Here is a 19437-nt window from a genome sequence, read left to right as displayed (position 1 = left end):
AAATTAGATGTGGAAAGAACATATATCAACACAATAAACACCACATATGAAAAACCCACAGTTTACATCATACTGAATTGGGAAAAGCTGAAAGCCTTTACTCTAAGAACTGGAACAAGACAAGGATGCTCATTTTCACCACTCTTATCCACCATAGTTCTAGAAGTCTTGGTCATAGCAATTGGTCATAGCAAGATAAATAAATAAAGGGCATCCAAATTGGAAGAGTGAGTGAAATTGTCCTTCTTTGCATATGACATGATTTTATATGTAGCAAAACCTGAGCGTCCACCAAAAAGCTGTTAGAACTGATAAATACTAACAGCAAAGTCACAGGGTACAAAATTATCATACAAATATCAGTAGTGTTTCTATACTTTGATACTGAACTAGTTGAAAAAAATAATCAATTTAAAACAGCTACCAAAGAAACCCCAAAACCCTATCAATAAATCTAACACATTGTAAGAAATATCTTACAATGAACATTACAAACATTAGCCAGGCACAGTGGTGTGATGAAAAGATATTGAAGAAATGTCTGATGAAAGATATTGAAGAAGTCACAAAAAATAGTAAGACATCCATGCTCATGGATTGGAAGAGTTCATATTGTTAAAAGGACCATAGTACTCAAAGCAATCTACAAATCTATGCAATCCCTATCAAAACACCAATGACAGTCTTCACAGAAAAAAATAAAAAACAACTCTAAGAGTCATATGGAACTACAAAAACCCAGAATAGTCAAAGTAATTCTGATCAAAAAGAACAAACCTGGAGGCAGCACACTACCTGACTTAGAAATCCCCTACAAAGATATAGTAACCAAAATAGTGTGGCACTGGCATCAAAACAGACACATAGATCACTGGGACAGAATAGAAGACCCACATACAAATTCATGCAATTTACAACCAATCTGTTTTCAACAAAGTTGCCAAGAACATACAATGGGGAAAGGACAATCTTTTCAACAAGTGGTTTGGTGATAACTGAATATCCACCTGCAGAAAAAGAAAACCAGACTCCTGTCTCTCATCATATGCAAGAATCAATTCCTAATGAATTAAAGACTTAAACATAAGGCTCAAAACTATAAAACTCCTAGACGAAAACACAGAGGAAATGTTTCAGCTCATTGGTCTAAGAAAAGAGTTTATGGGTAAGACTTCAAAAGCAGCATAGGCAACAGAAACAAAAATAGATACGTGGGACTATATCAGGATAATAAGCTTGGGTATAACAAAGGAAACAACAGAGTGAAGAAACTATTTTCAAACTATTCATCTGACAAGAGACTATTATCCAGAATATATGAGGAATTCAAACAACTCAAGAACATAAAACCAATCCAATTAAAAATGGGCAAAAGATCTGAATAGATATTTTTCAAAAGAAGACATATAAGTAGCCAACAAGTATTATAAAAAAAAATGCTCAACATCACTAATCATCAGAGAAACGCAAATCAAAACCACAACCAGACATCATATCACACCAACTAGAATGGCTCTCATGAAAAAGACAAAAAAACGAGTGCTGCCAAAAACCTGGAGAAAAGGTGACACGGATACACTGTTGATAAGAATGTAAATTAGTACAACCATTATGGAAGACAGTATGGAGATATCTAAGGAAAACTACAAATATAACTACCACCTGATCCAGCAATCCCACTAATGGGTATTTATCCAAAAGAAACGAAATCAGTATATTGAAGAGATACCATGTTTACTGCAGCACTATTCACAATAGCCAGTATATGAAATCAACCTAATTGTCCATCAACAGATGAATGGATAAAGAAAATGTGGTATATATACACAAAGGAATACTATTCACCATGAAATAATAAAATCCTGTCATTCATGGGCACATGAACGAGTCTGGAGGACACTATGTTAAATAAAATAAGTCAGGCCCAGGAAGATAAATACCACTGATAGTCTCTTTTATATGTGATAGTTAAAACATAATTTGGGCTACTAAAAGTAGAACTCTGGTTATTAGAGGCTGGCAACTGTAGGGGAAGGGAAGAATAGGAAGATGTTGGCTAATAGATACAGTTATAACTAGATGGGAGGAATAAATTGCAGTGTTCTGTGGCCCTGCAGGGTGAAAATAGCTAACAATAATTTAGTGCATCTTTTCAGAAAGCTAGAAGAGAGGATTTTGAATGTTCACAACACAAAGAAATGATAATTTCTAGTTCATTCCTGAAGTATAGACACACTGCTGATATTTGTATGTTGATTTAAGTGGTTATAACTGATACTTTTCCCCCAAATGATAGTAAAATGAATGCAGGTCATATAGTACTCTTTTGCACACTGCTTTACACACACATAGTTTATTATTCAGAAATTCTAAGGTAATCAGTGTTGTTACTATAGACATAATACAATTTTGAAAATTAGAGAATTAACTGACTACCAAGAATAGCAACAAAAATGTTTCACATCTTTGTATAAGGGAAAAAACATTTAGTACTTTGGCAAGCATCTTGTGGTTTTGTAAATATTATCTAGACAATGTAAGTGTAATTTTTATAGAAAAAAGATAAAGGCAAGAGCAAATGTGTTAAATTATAAGTGTTTTTACTTTTTTGGCACTATAAATAATGCTATACAATAAAGACTTTAAGTAAATTACACTGATTTCATTTTATACTAGAATTCTGCATATGTTAAAATCAAGCAAGATTAAGAACTGCACATCATTAAGTAGAAACTTTGAAGCTTCTACAGACAGGCATTATATTAAGAGTTCAAACACTGAATTGAGACTGGTCTGGGTTTGAATCTGGCTTTACAACTTTACTAACAGTAGGATCCTGGGAAAACTATTGAACTTTTTGAAATTCCAGTTTCATCATCCATAAAATTAAGATTAAAAATAGAACCTATTTCATAGAATTGCAGTAAGAACTAAAATATGTTAATTTATGTAAAGTGTAAGAGTAAGCATCACTTTTAAAGCTCACATTTTTACCATTGGAAAGGAAACCCACCCTTAGCATGAGGTTGAAATGAAAAGGTCCGGTCTCTTAACTAGAAACTAAGAGATGGTATCTGGTGCAGTAGGAATTGGTTTCAAAATTTTTATTCTTTCATTTTTTTAACCTGACAACATTGTTATGTATTTATTACGTACAACATAATGTTTCAAAGTATATACATATATATATATATATATATATATATATATATATGGAAATGGTTAAATCTAGCTAATTAACAATCGTGTTGCCTCACATAGTAATCTTCTGTGTTCTCATTTATCCCTCACTTGCTTTCTTTCTACGTGCCTGAACCAATCACAGAGCTCCATTCTGCAATACTTCCCCTTGCTTACTACACTTTTTCTTTTTCTAATCCCATATTCTGAGCATATAAATATACATTTTCAATCTAATCAACTGCATTATCTTCTTCCTTCTCTACTCCCTCCCTCTTCAACTTTTAAGCAAGTTACTATCCATTTCTTCTAGCAAATTGTCCTTGATAACAGTTATAGAAAATTTTCCAGAAATACCAGTGTCAATGCTTATTTCTCTGCCTTGGTATTTACAAAAAAGTCATGCTTTATTGATGTTCTTATAGTGCCTAGAGTTCAGAGGAATGAGTCCAACAGACTTTAAGCAAACACTTGTTATGACTATTTCCCATAAATCGTAACTTGGAATGTACTCATAAAAGCTCTCACGTTTCCATTAAGATGGTTTTGAGAGTTCTGCTAAAGGTTGATGCTAATGAGCTCATTGATATTTTTAAAGCCTGATGCGGTCAATCAAGGAGGCGGCAGCTGCCAAATTACTCCTGTCTCCACAGCTCTGAAGCATTTCCTGCAAGAAAGCAGCCCTGGCTGGGTGGTACCACAATGCCCAGTTTTACCCGCTCAGTCATGACAGTGTCAGCAACTCTTCTTCCTTTCTCCTTTTACTCAAAGGAAATGAAAATGCCACTCAAATAAATAAATAAATAAATAAATAAATACAAATGAAGACTGAGGTGGTTCAGTTTTAGAAAAATCCAAGAGGCCAAAGTTCTGACTATTAACCATGCCATTAGAAGACAAAGATGTATGATGCCAGTACAAAAAGTTCTATGCATGAAAGAATGCGTAAGCAAATACAGGGTATTCTGTTTGAACCCAGCCTATCTAATATTTGTAGAGCTCCTCTCATTTAAAATTGAGTCTACGTGCTGTTTTATTAATTACCAATACACTTTACTGTATTTTCTGAGTTGGATGCAAAATGTTGCTTTCAGAAATTTCAAAAGAGATGCTAGATTGAGAAAAATTGATCATGCTGTTTTCAACACTCTTTGTGGGAAACAATGTGATATAATGATATTAAAGCACAGGACACAGGTTCAGACTGACATAGAATCACATGCTAGCCCAACTGCTTATTGGCTTTGTAAATCTAGGCAGCTACTTAAAATCTTTTCAAGCTTCAGATGCCTCATGGGTTGTGCTAAGTAAGTAAGATAATGCAAGTAAAATGTCAGGGCAGTCCCTCCCATTGAATGTTTAATGAAAGTTCAATAAATGCCACTTATTACCGCTGTGATTATTATTCTCAACTCATGATATTTTAGGACTAACGACAGCAAGAATAGAAAGAACAAATGCTATGAACTCTTACTTCTGTAGCTACTGTGATTCATCCCTCTTGTCATACAGCTGGCTGCTTCTACAGTTACATGATTTGCCTGCATCTAAAGATATTAATATTTGCACCTCTAGTCTTGATCTGTTCCAGGCTTCTCTCCCACTCTTCCAAAAGCATAACTGTCATATGTCTCTTTTGTCTGGAGACCTACTCTCTTTAGTTAGAATTTCTGAATAACTATTAATAAAATGTAGGTTTTCCCTCCTTGAAAATATCAATATCATCATCATCATTATCATTGTCATCATATTTAACATTTTCTGGGTACTTAGTAAATGTCAAGTAAAATGTAAAGTGTTTTGCCTGTATTCACTCATTTTAGTTTATAAGGCAGATACTGTACTATACTTTTTATCAGTATTTATAGATAAGGAAACCAAAGGTGTGGTATATTTCATTACTTGTCTCTAAATAGAACATCTTTTATGAGAATTTAAGTAATCTGACTTCAGACACTACTTTTTTAACTAGTAGGCTGCTATCTGCATGCGGATTTTAATAGTCATCAAGAAGGAACCATCCCAAAGGGATCGCATTAATGGTGGGAATTTCAGTCATTATTTTAAGTCGGGTAAAGCCTTTTAAAACATACCGTCTATATGCCTGCATATTCTGTTGACAAGTAGGGTTAAGCTCATCACAATTAGCACATACATGAGACAAATGTAGTTACTAAGCTTTATAAGTAACATTTTGTGATATTAGATGACTACCTGTTTTTAAAAATGTTCCAGGTAAATCATTCCTTCCAATTCTTAATTGTTTTGTTACTTTCTTTTAAAAATTCCAGTCAGAATATTTCTCTGTGTTCATGAGACATTCTAAAATAAACATTTACTTATGCCATTGAAGATGGTTGTTAAAAATCATGAATTACATAAATGTTTTTTTCATTGCCAGTGGAATAACATACACATACAACTCCCTTTTCCAACCATCATTCACTATTTTTACTAAGATCTGGTTTTTAAACTTTTTCAAACTTCTATTGTACTATACTTTGAGTGCATTATCTGTTTAAATAAGCCAGCCGCCAAACAAAACACAATAAAAATAATTCACGATTTTCATTTTTGTGGGATCTACAAGCTACAATAAAATATTCTGTTAAGCACATATATATGTAAATAATAGTACACAAGCATAAACTTTGAAAATACAAAGATGTCCTTAAATATGACACTATAAATAACTCAAGCAAAAGAGACTATTGGAGGCATGCTATATTTGGAGGAAAGGATTACTGAAATCTGATGCAAATTATAATTCTTTGAAGACCAATCTATTCTTACATTTTGCAAATGAAGAAACAGGTTAAATGATTTAACCAAAGTCAGAGTGAATTGTGACAGAGCTAAACAGAGAGTGAGAATATTCTAGCTCCTTGGTTGTGGCTTTTTGAGTTACAACAAACAGAATGAGTTTGCAGTGAAGTCCATTCTCACAAGTTCAACTGATGTACTAGGGAAAGAAATATCAGAGCAAACTTAAATATTTTTCTTTCACGATGGCTCCCAAACACAAGACAACTACTTTACTGATGATCAACTAAAGAAACAATATTCTGTTTTAATACCTTAGGGGAAAAATGTGTGGAACATATAACTGTATATACAGTGTGACAGTGTGTAGTGTATTTATAGCACAGAAGCAATTTTTATGGGTGATTTTTCTAAATGTCACTGTGGGGACTGGAGGGGAACACCTGGGGAAGATATGGCTCCCTATTTTTAAAACTTGGTAATAAACACGTATGAAAGGATCTCAAGAAAATATGTGAACATTTGTCTATCACTGTGAACAAGATGAATGCTCTGAATGGATTTGTTAAAATGAAGTTCTAATTAATGGCCAAGTTTGGCCTGGAAGTTTCTAATGTTGTGCTACACAGTTCTTCTCCCCATTCCTAATAGGAATACAAAAGAAGACAGATACACAAAAGAAAAGCACTATACTATAAAATAATTGCAAATTGTGATATGTCCTATGAAGGAAAACAAAGGGGGAGCTACTGAAAGAGAAAATAATGGCTCGAGGGGGTGGTAAGGTGATCTATGGACTTTCATCCCAATTCAAAGGTGTGGGAAATATATACCATAGGTATTTAAAACATATTTTAAAACTATAAAATATTTCAACCTCCTAGAAAATAACATGTGCTTTATACCCATTTTTATGGATGCTAATGTTTTGCCATATTTCTTTCAGATTGCTCTTCTTAAAATATAAAAAAAAATTAAGAGAATACAGCTAAGGCACTCCATCCATTCTACTCTTTATCTCCAGAGGTTCTAAGTTTGTGTATTTTCCCCTCCTATGTATATTTTTACTTCCATAAAATATGGTGTTGCTCTCTGTGTGTATTTTAATTACAAAAGTACTATCATTTTACTTCCATAAAATATGGTGTTGCTCTCTGTGTGTATTTTAATTACAAAAGTACTATCATACTATAGAGTTTTGCAACTTGTGTATTTCACTTTACTGCGCATATATGTACATCTTGCTATTCAATTCAACTTGTTATCCAATTTGTCATAATATTAACCAACTACTCCTTATGCATATCTATTCAAATGGACAATTATTCCGTGGTTTAACTTTTCACGTGGTTTCCTTAGTAATGTAATCACCTGACACTCATGCCAGTTTTAGGAGAGCTCTGCCTTCAGCACATGCTTGTCAATACATGCTATTTTCAAACACTTAAAATTTTGCTAATCTGATGATGGGATATATGTGAAATGATGTCTTCCTTCAATTTTAATTTCTCTGGTTCCTAATAGAGTTACACATCTGTTCTAATTGTGTTAGCCTTTCTTCTGTGTATTATCTGCTCATGTTCTATGTCTATTTTTTGCTATATTAGCTCTTCTTTATTTTTGCAGTTCTTTTACATTCAAATATGAATTCTTCATCAGTTAATGATTTACAAATATCTCCTTTTAGTCTGTAGCTTGTCTTTTCACTTTCTTGATGGGTATTTTGTCATATATTCAGTTTTATTTCAGTGTACCCACATATATAATAATTTTTACAGTTCATGCTATAGCATGTTACTCTGACATACATATATTTTCCTATATTTTTTCTGTAAGTTTTATAATTTTAAAAAAAATTTAGATCTTTAGTTCCTTAGGAATTTATTTTCAAATATGGCATGAAGTAGGGGTCTAATTTTATCTTTTTTGTTAAAAAGCCATTCATTGAAACAGATCCTTATTCCTCAACTCATTTGCAATGTCTCCTCTGTCACATACCATGTTGCCATTTAAATGTGGGTCTGAGTCCAGGCTCCCTATTTGTTCCATGTGCAGACTCCTGAGCTAATTCCATGGGTTTTAAACTATTTCAGCTTTTCAAGTATTGAAATCTGTTAGGCTAGCACACTTTTCAACTCTTCCTTATTCTTTTTCAAAATTGTACTTGGCCATATTCCCTGGCTCTTTCATGAGAATTTTAGGACAAGCTGGACCTATGAATTGTTTGAATTTTTATTTTTTTAGAGACATATTCTTATTGTCACCCAGGCTGTAGTGCAGTGGCGATCATATGCATCTATATTCTTAAAATGTATTATGGAAAAACTATAATTCTATATGAATGTAAACAGTAGAATAGTAAGCCCAAACTTCAATATTTTTTCAGTCTCATTTCATCTATCTCTCTATTTTGCTAGATTATTTGAAAGCAGCTTCAAGATATCTATCATTTTTTTTTTTTCTGTCAAAATTTTCATGCTTATCTCTCAGAGATGAGGACTTTGGGCCTACATACTTCAGATGGAGGTGACCAGTGATGGCTACACTAAAGAAATGATATTTAGGCTGAAACCTGAAATATGAGGAGTCAGTCATGGGAACACTCTTCCAAGCAGAATTTTAGGGTGAGGAAATTTGTCATGTTCAAAGAACTGAGTAAAGATCACTGCGGCTGGAGTTTGGAGATGGGCAAAAGGCAGGAGAGCGAAGGCTCAAGCATAGGAAGGAAGTACAGAATTTTGGAAGCCACAAAAATGAGTTTAATTGAAAGTAATTGATGAATTGAAAATGATTGAAAGGTGGCTGCATAGAGAAGAAGCTGAGGTTTGAACGAGAGAGGAAGCAGAGAGAGCAAGGCTCCTGCAGCAGCCCAGGAGAAAAAGAATGGTGATATTGTACAAAATAAATGGAGATAAGTGGATGGATTTCAGATATATTTATATAAGACATGACTGTGGGAGAAAATGTAAATATATAAGAAGACAGAAAAATTTTTTAAATCTCAGTAGGCTGAAATAAAGAGCTAAGTCAAATGTTACTATTTTTAAGGCTAAATGTGAGGTCCTGATCCTGAATTTAAAACAGATCAAACAAGAACTAAATGAACTGTATTTATATCATGTTAGTGATCTGACTTAGTAATGTCCTTTTTTCCTAGCCAATTCAAAGGATGGTGAAGGTGAAAACAACTCAGACTCCCTCAAGTGTGTTATACAGCTCCCGCATAAATAGCTGAACAGCATCCAATTAAACAGTGATGTTTCTGCCTGGGAAAGCTATATATAAGCAAATGAAACCAGAAAGGTACATGTTAAGAATGCATAATTATAGTGAGACCCTATTTAAAACACAGTTCATCATTACATGTATTCAGATATGATAAGTATTAAATCAAGATCCTGACACTCATCAAAATTATAAATTATAGTTAGTTAGCCTGTAAGTTGGTATTTATTTCCACTAATGTTTGTGCCATTTTAAAGACTTACGATAAATGCATCTTTTTTTTTTTTTTACTTTATAAGGCTTAGTTATACTTAAAAAGAAAATTTTAGAAAGCTAAATGTTATTAAGTAGTTAACAATAATTGAACCAGCAACAGGTAGCAAGAAGAATACATAGCTAAGTTCTAGAAATCTCAAGAAAAGATAAGGTATGTGCATAAATAACTCCAGTGTAAAGTAAAATACAGTAAGTGTTGGAGAAATGCTAAAATATTGTTAGATTGTGAGTTTCTTCAGAAACGGGATCTTATCTCATTTACTTTTATATTTCCACCTCCTAATAGTAGTGCAGTGAATGGCAAGTATTGAATGCCTAAATGTCCGTTCATTCATCCATTGATATAAATACTTATATACTGATCAGATGATAGGCATACATTCCTGCCCAAAATGAGCTTACATTCATTCCTTCAAAACTCATTTTGAGAGCCCAGCCTTTTAGGGTAAAGACATGTGGGTAATAACAAATATAAATGAAGGGTGCGAGATAATGAGAAAGCAAGATATGTTGTACATGAGATAGGAAGTGAGGGAAAAGTGATTGGAGGGGACATGAACATTGCGTGCTCTGAGATGGTGAGAAAATCTACCTGGTTGGGATGGTTGTGTGGCATTAATGAGCAGCTGAGTTTGAAAACACAGTTTTGTCATTTTCTCCAAAACTTTGTTAAAATTTTTGTTTTCAAGTGTTTTGAATAAAAAATGGACATGGAGTGAAGAACACAGCAGGAAAGTGGTAAAGAGTCCTGGCCTTTAAATAAAATAAAATGCTAAAATAATGGAGCAATTGGTGAAGCACGGAAAGATATATAAAGACAAGGGGTGAGTGCTACATTGCGGAAAACAAGAGATGAGGTTAAAGCAAAGTGGGTGGTCAGGTGTAGTGGCTCATGTCTGTAATCCCAGCACTTTGGGAGGCTGACACAGGGGCATCACTTGAGGTCGGGAGTTCAAGACCAGCCTGACCAACATGGAGGAACCCTGTCTCTACTAAAAATACAAAAAATTAGCCAGACATGGTGGCGCATGCCTGTAATCCCAGGTACTTGGAAGGCTGAGATAGGAGAATCACTTGAACCCAGGAGGCAGAGGTTGCGGTGAGCTGATATCACTCCATTACACTCCAGCCTGGGCAACAAGAGCAAAACTCTGTCTCAAAAAAAGAAAAGGAAAAAAAAGGTAGGTAAGGAGAGGAAGGAAATGGAAGGAAAAGAGGTTATGATTTGATTTTGTAATACTAGAATTTAATATTTCAGAGGGAGAATTGGTCTGGTTCACAAAAGTCTTGTGGGTGAAGTTGCAGACATCAGCTGCTAAATGGATTGGTGGTAAAAGACATGAAGGCAATTGAAGTAAGGAATCCAGGTCAGAGTGCTCAAGGAAACGAGAGGCTGATCGGTTCTAGGAGCCATCACGCAGTTACTGATATCACTCAGTTTGGTGGAAAATACTAGGATGAAAAGAAGAAGGAAAACCATTGCCAAAGTTTGTGAATGTTGATGAAATATCAGGAGATTTCGAGGAGATGGTGAAGAGGATGTGTCAAAGGAGAGACCTGGTGAAGTTTTCATGGAGAAAGAAATATTTGATATAAAACTTGTAGCAGGTATAGAACTTTAGTAGTCAGAAATTGGGAGGAAAGAAGAGACATTTCAGAATGGAGAAAGGTCTCAGTAAGATTAGAGGAAGTAGCAGTGGTTAACTATTTCTGATTTATCTTTACTGGAGTTGACAATCTTGCAGATAGATGATCTGATAACAATTCTATTGTATCAGTCAACAGGCCTTATTGCATATTCAAGTGACTATTTTCCAAAACACTACTAGCTCATCAATATCTTCCTCCACTCATAATTTACTTAACTCCTTTATCTCCAACAATAAACACCTAACGATTCAACTGGTCCGTGTCTGAACATGACCTAATTATGATCTGCATGATTCTAGATATGATCTGCAGCTGGTCCAAGATCTGGTCTCACAAGCCAAAGCTGATTGGTTCTTTTCCAGGAGTAAGTGGGTATGAAGAGTCTGGGAACCCCTTAATTTAATAGCATAGCTTTTCAGAGGCAACTTTATCTATGCTGTTTCCTTTCCTGCTGGTCTTAACTCTAACTAATGATGCTATCTTAGAAGCATATTATTACAGATTAGAAAGGGCCTTTTGAGCATCATGATGTCCTTCCTCCTGCTTAACAAAAGACTTCTCCTAAAACTCCTGCGTTCATCAGCTTGTCCTAAACCATCCTCCATGGTTAACAAAAGCATTGAGTCGGGGGTAGATTGCTACCTATATCTTTGCTAAAGTTAGTTCTCAAACTAATACCACAATGCTGGGTAGACATAATTTATCATTGTATCTCCAAGCTGTATTTACTGTTTGGAATGTATCACTTGACATGTTTGAAAGGTTCTAGCTCAGAGCCTGTAACATAATATACTATGTTTGTTGAAATTAAATCTAAATCTTCAATGCATTTTTAAGTGCTTGGTAAAGAGAGCACACATGTTCCAGTCATACTTCTAGTAAAATTTAATATCAAATCTGTTTTCTATTGATTCTTTATGTCTAATCTCATTATGAAATGTGGAGCCAGTAGTAAGAAAATCACACTGGGGAAAGACTCTGACTCGGGAGCACATGATGGCATATTTATGCCTTGTGTATTCAGAGAGAAAAGGGAAGGAAGTAAGGAAAGAAAGAAGAAAGGAAAGGAGATTCTATCTTAGCTCTCCGGTAAAGTATATTTATGAATAATAATTCCTACTTTTATAAAGTGAGCATAATAATTGGCTCCTAATCACACAACAATTTTTGGCTAGTAAATTAACTCAAGAATGTGAAAGTGTTTTGTAAATTAACAAAAATTTTAATTCTATTACAGGATATCCACTACTTGCATTCATGTGCAATTTAGAGTGTATACCCTTTTAATTATTGATATTTTTTACTTCTTAAATACTGTACATATATTTGTAGAAACTCTGTTTCAGGAGATATAATGTGTTCCTTTTGGGACTATGTCTTATCACATAGCTTCTCATTACTTATGTGAAGGGCCAAGAACCTTGAAAGGGCAGAAGAAAAATCATTCCTCTCTAGTTTCTCTGTAGCTCTCCTCTTGACAGTGCTCAAGTACAGGCTGATTGGCTATAGAACCATAGGGATTTGATGAAACAAAGCGTTTCACAGCAATACAGACTCCGCTGTTTCTATCTCAAGGGAAGTACAATATATGACCTTGGTTGATCACTGATAAGTGTGCTTGTTGCCTAGCAAAATTCAGAAGTCCAGGGAAAAAGTCATAACGCCCTTATTGATTTATATTTTGAAGCTTTTATTACCATAATGTGGTGTGCTACAAATCAGATATTTTAACAGAAAACTTAAAATAGCATGGAATTTTCTACTACCATGCTGCTGACACGTACCAAACAATCTTATCAATTTCTGTTATTTGTAATGCAACAAAATGTTATGTTACACAGTATGTTAGTGCCTATAAAACTGGACATGAGATTTTTAATATTTGGTAGATGACCCCATGATGAGTAAGATTTAAATAAGGGCAACCACATTTTAAAGAACCCCAATGTGAAACTAAATCATTTGTTAATGCTACACAAATTTGATAATCTTCAAAAATCCTTCTTTAAGACAAATAATCATTTTTAAGTAAAAAAAAAAAAATAGACTAAAGAAATAGGATTTACCAGTAATGACAGTTCTGATTAGATTATGTCATTTACCAGTAATGACATAATCTATGGTTATAAACCATAGATTAACATCCAACAAAACCATTGCAGAGAAGCCCATACCTTCATGTAGACATTATAAAAAGTCTTTTAAACATTTATGTATCAATTTTTAGACTAGCAAATGATCTGAAATACATTTCTAGAAATAAAAAACTCTATTAGCTACTCCTCCCACACTGGCTAAAACACTTAGATGACAGGATGGGCACTGTGGCTCATGTTTGTAATCCTAGCACTTTGGGAGGCTGAGGTAGGGGGATTGTTGGAGCTCAGTAGTTTGAGAACAGCCTGGACAACGTGATGAAACCCAATCTCTATAAAAAATACAAAAAATGGCCCAGTTAGTAGGTAGTGGTATGAACCTGTGGTCCCAGCTACCCGGGTAACAGTGAGACCCTGTCTCAAAACAACAACAACAAAAATAACAAACAAACAAACAAACAAACAAAAAACCCACCTCCAGTCTTTGCTTTACTCTTTCTTCTCTTCTTTTCCTCTTTCTCTCTCTTTCTTTTTTTCTTTCCCCTCCCTCCTCTCTCTTTCCTTCTTTCTTTCTTCTCTCTTTTTCTTTTCTTTCTTTTTCTCTTTCTCTCTCTTTCTCCTTCCTTCCTTCCTTCTTCCCTCCCTCCCTTCCTTTTTTCCTTCTCTCTTTCTTTCTTTTCTTTTTTCTTTCCCTCTCTTTTTTTCTTTCTTTCTCTTACTCTGTCACCCAGGTTGGAGTGCAGTGATGTAATCATGGCTCACTGCAGCCTCAACCTCCTGGACCCTAGCAATCCTCCCAAGTAGCTGGGACCACAGGGCATGCACCACCATAATTGACTATTTAAAAAAAATTTTTTAGAGATGGGGATCTCACTTATTTACCCAGGCTTGTCTCAAATGCCTGGGCTCAAGCAATCTTCCTGCCTCACCCTCCCAAAGTGCTGGGATTATAGTCATGAGCCACTGTGCCCAACCTCTCAAATGTTTTCTGCAACAAATATTCCAGGTAGAATTTTTGGTTTTTGATTCTTTACTATTGTTCCCACTTTATATCTCTTCATAATGTGAATATAGTGAACAAAGCAGACTATTAAATGAAAATAGCAGTTTTTATTAAATATTTTCTTAATTATTTTTAAAAAGCATGAGAAATCCCTGCCAGATTCTATTTAATACAAAGCTAAAACAGCATCTTATAAACTAACCATTGCCACTACCACTGATATTAAATGATGTGCTGAAACACTTCAATGGTGTCTTAGACATCGTAAAATAAGTCTGTTTTCTTCAATGAAAAAAAATCTCTGTCGTAAAATAAGTCTGTTTTCTTCAATGAAAAAAATAATCTCTGTTGAACATAACTTATAACAAAGTCTGTATTTGTTGACTGATATATATCTTAGCTTATCATGCCATTTCAATCTGCTGTTTTGCAAACATAAACACAATGTGAACTACAGTTATAATTTTTAGCAGTTTAAATTGGTTACTTTGTTGTGAGAACACATATAAAATTCACAGAAATAAAAATTAATAAATATAAAAATTCATTTGTAATTTAATTCCTCAACAAATCAAATTGTTTCCAGTTATTGGGACACCCTGCCATTCTTTACCTTTGTGCAGGCATAGACTTAGACTTTGCCTGGCAGTACAGATAAAATATCGTGTTCTGCTTTTCTTCCTTATCGTTATTTCACAAACATTGTACATATTGCCAAAAGGTCTTCATAACTATAGAGAAAATAAATTAATGAATATGTTACCATAACTTAATGGCTGATTTCCTCGCTCTTAGACACGGTCTTTTCTCTCCCTCCTGTCCAATCCCTCTTTTTCGGTACTATTATCAACCACAAATATTTTCGTTTATACAGTCTTCACCTTGATTTTAATGTTTCTTTCTTCAGAAAAATTCTCTGAAGTACAGACTTATGAATGTTTTTATGGCTCTTGTATTTCCAAAGTGCTTTTTAAATATCAATGCCATTAATAGACGTGTGTGACTACAATGTACTGCAAACTTCACCAGCACTTATGTATTAGTATTTTTTATTGGATAAATGAGTACCAATTTCAAGGGGTGAAATCTCTGTGATTTCATACTAATGAAAACTCATTAGTATTTTTAGTCTGCATTTTTGTTACTATTGTTGTTAATTGCTTTAAAATATTTGCTGATCATATTTCCTACTATGTGGATTTACTTTAAAGACATGTGTTTTCGTATTTATCTCAAGAAATTACATGTACTTTTGCTATGCTCTGAACAGAAAATAATGCTATATTAACTGCACATATTTTTTCCAATATAAATTGTTTTACTTTGGGCTTTGTTTTTTTAAGTAGCAGATAAGTTTAATATTTTTACATCATTAAATATATTAAGTATTTTTAATGTGATTATTTTTTCTTCTCTTATATCAAAGTTCATGTAGTGATTCTGCTAAATGTCTGGCAAAATACAACTTTCCTCATTAATGAAAAAATTATCCATGTAATCTATCTGGTATTTTGGCCTATATTGTAAGATATAAGTCTAAATCACTTCTTTTTCAAATTTCTTACCACCACAACCATTTATTAAATAGTCTTTCCCTTTCTCATTTTCTTATAATGCTCTTTTCTTATATATGTAAAATTTTCATATATAACATGTTGGTTCCTAAATAGAACACATTATGCAAAAACATCAGTTACATTGTTTTCTACTATAATTTGATATCTGGAATGGCTTTTCAACATTTATGGCTTCTTTTTAAAAATATCTTTTTAGGCCGGGCGCGGTGGCTCAAGCCTGTAATCCCAGCACTTTGGGAGGCCGAGGCGGGTGGATCACGAGGTCAAGAGATCGAGACCATCCTGGTCAACACGGTGAAACCCCGTCTCTACTAAAGCTACAAAAAATTAGCTGGGCATGGTGGCGCGTGCCTGTAATCCCAGCTGCTCAGGAGGCTGAGGCAGGAGAATTGCCTGAACCCAGGAGGCGGAGGTTGCAGTGAGCCGAGATTGCGCCATTGCACTCCAGCCTGGGAAACAAGAGCGAAACTCCGTCTCAAAAAAAAAAAAAAAAAAAAAAAAAATCTTTTTATTCTCATTAGTTTATTTCTCCAAATCAATTTTTATCATTCTGTCACCTAAGAAATGCCAGTTGAAGATTTTGCTTCAGTTTTTCTCTTATATTTATAAATTAATGTTGAAACCATTAATAGCATTATCTTTATATCTAGAAACATAATCTGCCTCTTCAATAACTCAAGTCTTCCATTATAACTCACAAGAAATAACATTTTAAAGATATGTCCAATATTATATAATTAAGGGGCAAAATAAGACCATGATGCAACAGGTAGAGACTATGTAGTAGGACATGTGTATATATCTAGGCTCAACTCCTGTGTGATCTTGTGCCAGATGCTTAGCCTCTCTGAGCCTCAGTTGTTTCCTGTGTAAAGTGGAGGCAATACTGCTTACTTTCAGAATTGTTGTAAGGAGTATGGATAATGTATATAAAGCTATTGGAGCATAGCCTGTATCCAATAAATGTTAGCTATGATCATAATTTTTAATTTAACATCTGCTGAGTACTTGACATTTTACAAAGTTTTTTCATGTGAATTATCTCACTTGCACTGTTTGATCTTTGCAAAAACCCATGAGATAATAATATTATCACTACTAGTATTAGGATGAAAAATCTAAGTATATCTCTTCTTTTGAATCAAAAGTGCAAGCTCATTTCATACTATCATGGATATATGTCAAAGTATCTGTAGACCACCTACATCACATCATAACTTTGTCCCTAAATATTTTATGAATTTTTCTGCTATAATAATTGTAATCTTTTCATCAGATTGTCTAATTAGTTGTGCTTGCTTAATGGAATGCTATTGATTTTGCCATATTTGTTTCACATGCAACAGCTATTCAGTTTCTTATTACCTCTTAAAAATACGTTTAAATCATTTAGTTTTTGGAGTTGCGACGTTGCCAAAGTCAATTCCTTGTTATAGAGTCGTATATTAACTAATTGGAAAGTAAAAAAAAAAGACCAGTTATCTATCATGATATTAAAACATATTAAAATATTCCTGTTTAAGGAACATAAATTTTAAAAAGATCATTTGACTACTGCTAGTCAGTTTCCTTTAGACTATAGATTACATTGCCTTAATAATTTTTTATATTAGTCCTTCAAACCTCCTTTTATCTTGCCTGACAGAAAGGCTGACATTACATTGGGGCAAAAAAAAAGAAATCAAAAAGAAAGCATAGCCCGGGTGCAGTGGCTCATGCCTATAATCCCAGCACTTTGGGAGGCAGAGATGGGTGGATCACCTGAGGTAAAGAGTTCGCGATCAGCCTGACCAATATGGTGAAACCCCATCTATACTAAAAATAAAAAACAAACAAATAAATAAATAAATAATAAAAAATAGCCGGGCTTGGTGCTGTGCGCCTGCAGTCCCACCTACTCAGGAGGCTGAGACAGGAGAATCACTTGACCATGGGAGGCAGAGGTTGCAGTGAGCTGAGATTACAGCACTGCACTCCAGCCTGGGTGACAGAGTGAGACTCCATCTCAAAAAAATAAAATAAAATAAAGCATAAAATTTGTTTCTTGTTGGACTTTAAATATTATTCTTGGAGAAGAGAGACTAGAGGAATGACTATGAAAGAGGCACTGGATCGCACACACTTGCACATTTGGGAGACACCTGCTGCCTTCACATCTCTTCCTAATCCCTGGCTGCCTAAACTCCTTCTAATCATAATCTAGACTCTCCATTCCTTAATAATGCCTTTTAAAATGTTTTCTCCTAGAACATCATTTCAAATGTGAAAGGACACCTTTATCTGAAACGAGTTATTATCTGTCTTCCTCCATCTATTCCCAGAGTACTAGGCGTTCATTTGGAAAAGCATTAATAATGAAATGTGATTCTTAAATTCAATTAGTTGGTTAACACAATCAAATAATACACTGCAAAAAGTATCCTAAATAAAGGAATCTACTGAGTCACCTGGAAAATATTGCATTTTTGGGTAACTGTTCTTTGTATTTAGTTGATTGGAAAATATACATAGCTTGAATTAAAGATAAAAATAAAAATGACACAACTAGTTTTGTTGTAGAACCATACAATTGACTTTGGTTCTGATTTCGGTACTCACGGGTAAAATGACTAGAAGTGGATGGATTGACACTGTCCCCACTGTCAGCACTTTCACTGCTGGAAACTTCATCATCTGATTCCCTCACAGAGGAGCAGGGTGAGGAGCCGTCAACTTCTTCAAACTTCCTCTTTAAAATTCCACTCATAGCTGCAGCACTGTCACATGTACCTGTAACAGGAACAAGAGCAACAGAGCATTGAAATATTTGACTGCTGAACGTGTAGCCAAGGTCTCCAGAGTCATTTTTGTGTGGCTTTTTATATATGAGCTGAGCTACAGCTTTCCCTTGAAAGGATCACCAAGCAGATTTTTATTTCTATATTCAAATTAACAAAAATTAAATATGAATATGTAATCATTTGATTACCAAAAAGTTTTTATATTTTGAGACATAGTTCATTTTAATGTAATATCATGATTCCTTTTTGGTGGCAAAAAAGAAAATCTGTAAAGAAAAAAAATGCCAATGTCTCCCCAAGTCCTTGATTACAACATTATATGAAATTCAGCTGGAAGGAATGCAAAACAGTATGCGCGACCTTTGTGCTCAAGATCTAAAATTCAAGAAACCTAACTAGATGAGCACAATGAAGCATATAAAAACAGTTCTAAATTTTAGGTAGTTTCCATTTCGGTATTGCAATAAGGTGACATGCATCCCTATGCTACCTGGTTGCTGAAGCCCTTGCCACTTTTTCAGAAACTCCCTAAGGCTATTTACCTGAGAGATAGCAATAATTGAAGTGAAAGGTCTATGGATGGGAAATGGATATGGTTTCTTCTAAATCATTTCTCTAGGGTGAATGGACTTTCCCCTTTCCCTGGGCTGACATTTCTCCACCTTCCCCATTTTACCTTGATTGGGCACAGTCAAGTAAGGAGCACAGACTTGCCTTGCAGAAGTAAAGATACTCTAGGGTATACACATTAAATAAATTATCTTAGATATACATAAGATCAAGGTACATGATCTTACATTGCTAAATTACATTAACTTAACTGAAAGTACGGTATTTAACTGAAAGGTTAAATATTCATTACCCAAAATGCTTGGGATCAGAAGTGT

The 19437-nt window shown here is 34.3% G+C and overlaps 1 protein-coding gene across 8 annotated transcripts in view; it reads right to left on the bottom strand.

Moving 5' to 3' along the window:
• The window catches only part of CSRNP3 (cysteine and serine rich nuclear protein 3), a 203176-nt gene that overhangs the window by 61470 nt on the left and 122269 nt on the right, over positions 1-19437 (bottom strand). For all 8 annotated transcript variants that reach the window (XM_032286595.1, XM_032286600.1, XM_032286596.1 and 5 more), the window contains one exon: positions 18369-18539. In XM_032286595.1, coding sequence (XP_032142486.1) covers positions 18369-18516 — 148 coding nt within the window. In that variant the 5' untranslated portion in view covers positions 18517-18539. The remainder of the gene's footprint in view (positions 1-18368; positions 18540-19437) is intronic.

Source organism: Sapajus apella, unplaced genomic scaffold, assembly GCF_009761245.1.
Source record: "Sapajus apella isolate SASKATOON/1434 unplaced genomic scaffold, GSC_monkey_1.0 scaffold18, whole genome shotgun sequence".
In the NCBI taxonomy this organism is placed as follows: Eukaryota; Metazoa; Chordata; class Mammalia; order Primates; family Cebidae; genus Sapajus; species Sapajus apella.
The sequence above is the reverse complement of the archived record's forward strand: the minus strand, read 5'-3'. Positions and strand labels throughout refer to the sequence as shown.